At 36.2% G+C, this 7,905-nt stretch overlaps 1 protein-coding gene across 1 annotated transcript; it reads right to left on the bottom strand.

Annotated features, from left to right (window-relative positions):
* Positions 1-508: 508 nt before the first annotated feature.
* On the bottom strand, positions 509-2,181 carry LOC141720773 (UDP-glucosyltransferase 29-like). Its single transcript, XM_074523384.1, has one exon. The coding sequence runs from the start codon at positions 1,967-1,969 to the stop codon at positions 638-640; it is 1,332 nt and encodes a 443-aa protein (XP_074379485.1). The 5' UTR covers positions 1,970-2,181; the 3' UTR covers positions 509-637.
* Positions 2,182-7,905: the final 5,724 nt, after the last annotated feature.

Genomic DNA, 7,905 nt, shown 5'->3' with positions numbered 1-7,905 from the left:
TAGAATTGTTAAATTTGAGAAATGGATGTGGAGGTACTGGATGACTGACAAACGAATTGATAAGGACAAAGACTTTGGTAGAAAGCCATATGCATGCATTATGTCAATGTATTTAAGAGGGATTGCATTAAGCAGCTGCATATATATGACAAAACACAAGTGATCATGTATTTTTGAGGATGAAATGTTGTGTTGAGCAAGATGCTGATTGATACTTATCCACCATGGAAATTTTTCATTGGAATAACAAAATGTTATCAAAACCATTTGGTTCACCGACATCTCTCTCATTCTTTTCACGAAGAAATTGATTGTTTTAAATCTGATAAATAATGGGAACATGGTGTGCTTAATTCCAAAATCAACATTAGTCATCATTTTAATGCAACTTTCATATGGATTAGGAGTTAATTCTTCTTGATACAAATGTATCCGAGCTTTTGTCATTTATAAACGGTGCTGTTTCAATTAATATTTGGAGCAAAGTTCACCCAAGTTTTTAAGGATGTCTGACAAAAAAATATTGGACTGAAGTGTTTACAGAAGATTTGAAAGATGTCTGACACAAAAATAGGAATCAATTACGCATAAAACTTATTGAACACATGATAATCGTTACATGTACACAGCCCTCCAATTAGATAATGCAGAGTTTTTTCAGTTCCCTTGCGACTATATCTAAATCTCTGTCTCCTCTTTCCCTTACACACTCGCTGAAATACTTAGTTCTTCTCCTCACTACATCCCCATCATTATTTAACACTATTTTTCTTATAACTTTGGCAATTTCACCAATCTCAAGCTTCCCATTCTTACCTCTCTTAACTTCCTCACCCACCCCAGCCTCCTGCACAACCCTAGCATTGAGTGGCTGATCATATTGTATTGGTATCGCAATTATCGGAATGCCTAATGTCACTGCTTCCATCACTGAACCCCATCCACAATGACTCACAAAACCTCCAATGCTTGAATGGCTTAAAATCTTCAACTGTGGTGCCCATGTCTCTAAAATCAATCCTTTTTCTCCAACCCTTTCACGCAGTTCTTTTAGAAATCCCCCCGTAAACTTATCACCAATAGGAAACCTGACAACCCATATGAAATTCACACAACTTAGCTCTAGCCCGGAGGCCACCTCTACCATCTCTTCCTTGGGCAAGAAACACTCACTCCCGAATGAAACAAACACTGTCGATGCCTTATTTTTCTTGTCAAGCCATTCAAAAATCTTGGCATGGTCATCTTTTTCACAGTCAACAGTTTCTGTAACAAGTGAACCAACTGGTAGAATTGTTTTCTCACACAGAGCGGAAAGATACTTTATATATTTTCCCTCTATCTCATTACAGCTCTTGACTAAAACCACCTCATGTGATTGCCTAGCGCAAGATAAAATACGTTCCGCAAGTTTCATGCCATGCGCATTCACTTTGGCCGAATGCTCAGACTTTGCTTTCTCATAATCTGTGACATATATATTGGGAAAAGGAAACGGAGAATTAGAGTTGATATGTTTATGAAATACGAAACAGCTTGTTGCTGCACCTGCTGTGATGAAAAAAACTGATGGAACATTCTGTGACAAAGCCACTCGAGGTGCCCAAAATTGGATAAAATCATATATAAGCAAATCAGGTTTTAGGCTTTGGAGGATATTGGAGAAGTTAGGTTCTGCCATATCAAAGGCTCTCTTGAGAAGGGGCAGGAGATTTGGTGGGAGGCCATTTGTTGTGTGGTGTTGAGGAGGAAGTTCTGGCAAGTTGGGTAGATGAATCTCTATTGTTTTAATTGAGGGGTTGTTTGTAAGAGTTTGTTTGACAGAAGTAAAATTGGCAGGGGTTGAACATAGATATATAGAAAGGCCTTTTCTTGCAAGTCTTTTCCCAAGCTCTAGAAAGGGTGTTATATGGCCATGGCCTAACCATGGTAACATCAAAACGGTGATGCCTCTATCTTTGCTCTCCATTCTCTCTCTCTCTCTCTCTCTCTCTCTCTCTCTCTCTCTCTCTTATTTTTTCTTTTTTTGCTAAATATCTTCACAGATTATTAGATACACAGATATTAAAACATAGAAACACGGAAAAGCATACACATAAAAACACAGAGATGAACATATATATAAACCCCGCGGCGAGCAAGCATAATCGTTGAGGTTGGTCAAATTGTAGTTGCGCAATATCTGAGCGAAAAAAATTGCACTTATTGGCCTTACCTCGTCATGGTCAATGATAGAGATTTCTTATCACAGCCATTCCAAATACACATGTTATCATGGGGTGAGTGACAAAAATAGCCCATTTTTGGTGAGAGAATGACAAAAATAGTCGGTTTTAAAAATTTTGTCAATTTTAGCCGTCGGCGGGATACGCATATGACAGTAGAGTAATGTTTAATACGCATTATAGGGTGGAGTAATGTGTAATACGCAATTGAGATCGGAGTATTTAACAATATTTATATGAAGATACACAACCTACAAATGAGTATTGAATCTCATATGCATTTTATAAATGCGTATTGCAATCATATTATTTCTCACACCTTACACCATGACCCACCTTGCTGCACATGACTTAGCTAAAAACAGAATACGCATTCCATACTTCTGTAACTGAACGACCAATGTTGTCCAAAATTTCGAAAAAGGTTAATTTTGTTCAAAAACTTTAAAAACAAGTTATTTTTGTCAATTTTTCTTACCATGTCGCAACTGATCGTCCTTATTACTTGAGATCTTATAATTTACTGAGATTTCCTGCTTCAAATACTAAATATTTTTAGCAAAACTGCAGTATCCTAGTTTATTTATTTATGATAAATAGATCTTAGTGATACTATGTGAATGCCTAGATACAAATCAATCATTTTGCTTATTCTGTTTACATATACCCGCACTCACAATTGTTGAATCTTGACCAAAGGATAAGGAGGTGGACGAGATGATCACAAAACGATTTGGTAAGCGACTGGTTTAGGTTAAATTCAATTTATGCACCTATGCAACAATGTATGGTTATCGCTCAATGTTAAGACAAATAACAAATTAGGGTTTTATTAAACTAAGAGATTATACTAAATAACATTAACTAAGAGAATTGAGGTTGAATTACTATATATGACAAACATGGGATCCTAACTTTATTAAATACTTCATTCAATAGCCTTTACGTTCTTAACCTTAGCATGTGATGGTGATGACACTAATCAGATAACACGAAACTGATAAACGCCAACTTTCGTTGCACGAGTACCATTCTACCAGACATCCACAAAAGAGATAGAAGCTGAATAGGCACCAATTATATTGAGACCCTGTATGTCTATAGAATTTGACAACATAACGGTTTAAGCACAAGTTATCTATCTTGATTACATAGGGCAAGTAAGATGGTTAAAATTACCTACGAATCATTCATAACAAATACATGAACCTATGCTAGCATGACAAGTTCTAAATCTCAAGATTCACTGTCGCTTCACAAGAGATTAACACGCTATCTTATATGTTAGCTACGCATATAAGACGAATAAGCACAATCAATACAAGGATATCAGTCAATCACCACACACCAAGATATCGAAACAAATTAATTATTGAAATCCAGAAGTAAATCCGCTAGAATCCCATGACAACGATTAGTTCATAACCGAACTCATCATCACCATCGGTTCCAATGAAAGCATGGTATAAACAAGGTCTTAATAAACTGAAAAATAATTAAAGTACAAATAAACGAGATCTAGGTTCAACAAGAACGAAAACGAGCATCCAAAGTTACAACTAATTCAAAGAATCACAAGTAGAAAACAGGATCATCTTTTTCGGAGTTATTTTGTGCTTCCAGGTCTTCTCCTTGGTATCCCAATCTTCCCGGCTGATGAAAACCCTTTTTTTTAAGTATATATAAGCCCATATTGGACCTGAACCCTTAAAATCGTCAAATTCCACTCAAAAAAGGCTTTTTCAGCGAAATCAGCGAAGTCAGCCGCGCATCAGCACGCGGCCGCCTAGCACCAGCAGGCGGGCGCCTGACACCAGCAGGCGGGCGCCTGCAGCCTTTCTGGAAAATTCTGATGAATCTTATTTTGCCCATAACTTGAGTTCTACTCGTCAGAATTAGGTGATTCAACTGTCCACGCGAAGCTAACGAGATTCTCAACAACTTGACAATGGCCTTGGCTTCCAAATCTGATCACTTCTCATCATATTTCCTTTAAAAGCTCCTTTCTTCATTTAACTGATACCTGAAATGCAATAACACAAAAACACATCAAAATACCAACAACTTGAGTCCAATACACCAATTTAAGCTTGTAATAAAGCGTTCCAAGTGGATATAAAATCCACTTATCATTAGCTCCTCCTGAAAATTGGGATTTGAAGTCTACTACCATAAAAGACAACTATGACCTTGCTGAAACTACTCTTGATGAAATTTATGGTATGCTCAAGACCCATGAACTTGAGATGGATCAAAGGAGAAAAAGGCATGGAAGAAAGTCAAAGACAGTTGCTCTTAAAGCTGAGGAGGAAGATCCTAAAATGGATGTCTCAAAGAGGGGCAAAGGAAAGGCTCTCATCATACAGTCTGATTCAGAGTCATCATATTCTGATGATGATGATTCAGAATCTGAAAATTTATCTGAAGTTGTTGTTGATGCATAGATGATGCAACTGTGTGCTCTTATGGTGAAGGGTATCACAAAGATAGCCTACAAGAAATTCAGAAAGGGCAAAAAGTTTTCAAGGAAAGGTGGAAGTTTTGAAAAGAAAGGGTTCAGAAAGTCTGAAGGCAAAGGAGGAAAGTCTGACAGAGGAAACAATTCAAATGTCAAATACTACAATTATGGTGAAAGAGGCCGCATCTCTCCTGACTGCAAGAAAGGAAAAAGTGATAAAGGCAAGGCACTTATCACAAAGAAGAAAAACTGGGCAGACACTTCAGATTCTGAAGATGAGGTGAACTATGCGTTAATGGAAAATGCTGATAGCAGTTCTGATGCTGCTGAATTGAAGGTACCTCAATCAACTCTTGCTTTTCATACTGATGATATTTCTGAGCTAAGAATATATCTGAAAACCATGTTCATTAGTCTTAGAGATCAGACTTTAACAAATGAATGATTAACTTTTGAAAGTCTTGCTCTTAGAAACAGAAATGACTACTTAGAAAAAGAGTTAGTTATGTTCCATCAAACTCAGAAAGAAAGAGATAAAGCTTTGTATGTTAGAGATGAAGTGCTAAAATTCAATAAATCTCTTAAATTTGAACTGGAAAAGGAAAAGGAGATAATCAAAACTTGGACTAACTCTGGAAGAACAAATCAGAAAATCTTAGAAAATGGAAATTGGAAAGAAGGTCTAGGTTACCTAGATGATAAAGAAGAAAAGGAAACTGTGTCATCTAAACCAAACTTTACAAAGAAAGCTGAAAAGCCTAAAGTTAATCCTGTTAAATTTGTAGCAAAAACTGATGTGTCAAAGCCTGAAAAGATGAATGATTCTAAAACAGAAGCCAAAAAAAAGTCAACGTCTGACAAATTGAAACAAGACAAACCAACTTCAGTAAACATAGGTTTAATGACAAAGAAGCAGCTTAAGCATAAGCTGAAAGAGATTCGAAATGTGAACAAGGTAAAGGAAGTTAGGAAAAATAGGAATGGAAAGGTAGGTATGAATAAAAGCAATAATTATATGCCTGTTCTTAATGCTCCTAGAAAGAAATGCTATAACTGTAGAAACTCTAACCATCTTGCTTCTTTTTGCAGGAAAAATAAAGATATAAACTCTTTACCTCCTAGATCAGGAGTTAAGAGTCAGTCTGTTAGGTTTAAACCAAAAAATCCTTGTTTTCATTGTGGTAGTTTATGGCATTCTATTTATACTTTTAAGGAATATCATAGTTTGTACTATGATTATAATCAAATAAAACCTTCTTTCAAGAAAGTTAGTGTAATTCCTTCTAGTGTAAATTCTGATGCAAAGTCTGATATAAAGTCTGATAAGAAGCAAGTTAGCATAAACTCTGAAATTAAATCTGCTGCAAATGCTAACAAACTTAAAAAGGCAAAAGGATCCAAGCAAGTCTGGGTCCTTAAAACTAACCAATAGTGGTCTTTGTGATTGCAGGGCAACAGGAAAATATCCTAGTTATGGACAGTGGATGTTCAGGACATATGATTGGAAATAAAGCCCTGCTATCAGACTTTGTGGAGAAAGCTGGCTCAGGAGTTTCTTATGGAGATGGCAACATGGGAAAGACTCTGGGATATGGAAATATCAATCTTAGGAATGTCATAATTGAATCAGTAACTCTTGTCTCAGGACTTAAACACAATCTGCTAAGTGTGAGTCAAATCTGTGACATAGGTTATTATGTAGATTTATTTGAAGAACACTGTGAAGTTGTAAATAATTCTACAGGAAAAGTGGTTCTGAAAGGTTACAGACATGGTAACATATATGAAGCCATACTTTCAACAAGTTCTGATGGTTCTATAATCTGTTTGTTAAGCAGAGCATCAATTGAAGAAAGCCGGAATTGGCACAAGAGACTCTCTCATTTAAATTTCAACAACATAAATGAGCTAGGAAAGAAAGATCTTGTGAAAGGACTTCCAAAATCAGTATTTGCTCCTGAAGGCCTTTGTGATTCATGTCAAAAGGCAAAACAAAGAAAATCTTCATTCAAGAGCAAAACTGAATCCTCAATTCTTGAGCCTTATCACTTACTGCATGTTGATCTATTTAGTCCAGTCAATGTCATGTCTATTGCAAAGAAGAAATATGCTATGGTTATAGTGGATGAGTTCACAAGATACACTTGGGTGTATTTCTTGCACAAGATGAATGAAACTGCATATACTCTAACTGATTATGTCAGACAGCTGGATAAGTTGGTCAAAGATTCTATTAAAATAATAAGAAGTGATAATGACACTAAGTTCAATAATTCAATCATGGAAGAGTTCTGCAAAGAGCATGGAATAAAGCAAGGATTTTCTGCACTTGGAACTCCACAGCAGAATGGAGTTATAGAAAGAAAGAACATGACTCTCATTGAAGCTGCATGAACTATGCTTGATGAAGAAAAGTTACCAACCTACTTTTGGGCTGAAGCTGTGCAGACTGCTTATTTTACACAGAATACTACACTTATAAACAAGCATGGAAAAACACCATATGAGATGGTGAAGAAAAAGAAGCAAAATATGTAATACTTTCATGTATTTGGATGCAAGTATTTTGTTCTTAAGACTCATCCTGAACAGCTGTCAAAATTTGATCTAAAAGCTGATGAAGGAATTTTTGTTGGATATCCACTTTCTACAAAAGCCTTCGGAGTCTATAATTTAAGAACAAAGGTTGTCATGGAATCTATCAATGTATCTTTTGATGATAAAAAGATTACTGGACTTAAAGATTTCAATGATCATGATCAGCTGAGATTTGAAAATGAAGATTTAAATTCTGATTCTGTAAATTCTGATGACCTAAATCCTGATTCTGTAAGTTCTGAGGGGTTAAATTATGATGTCATTGAAACTGTGATAACTACTCCAATGGAAAATGTACCTATTCAGGGGGAGCAAGTTGATGATCCTACCACATCTCAAGACTCTCAAGAAGCATCAGAACCTGTCACTGGCTCTTCAAGTTCTGATTCATCAAGTTCTGATGAGCCAAATTCTGATAATTCTGGAAACTCTGATTCTTCAATTCCTGAAGGATCCAACTCAAATTCTGAAATTTCAGAGAGCATAACTTCAGGGGGAGCATCAGAAAATGATGATGGAGACATCATGGATCATGGGGGAGGATCCAGTTCTAGAGATCAACTTCCATCTACAAGGAAGTGGACTAAAGCACATACACCTGACTTAATAATTGGAGATCCTGAA

Source organism: Apium graveolens, chromosome 1 (assembly GCF_009905375.1).
Source record: "Apium graveolens cultivar Ventura chromosome 1, ASM990537v1, whole genome shotgun sequence".
NCBI lineage: Eukaryota > Viridiplantae > Streptophyta > Magnoliopsida > Apiales > Apiaceae > Apium > Apium graveolens.
This window is presented reverse-complemented; position numbering and strand designations above follow the sequence as displayed.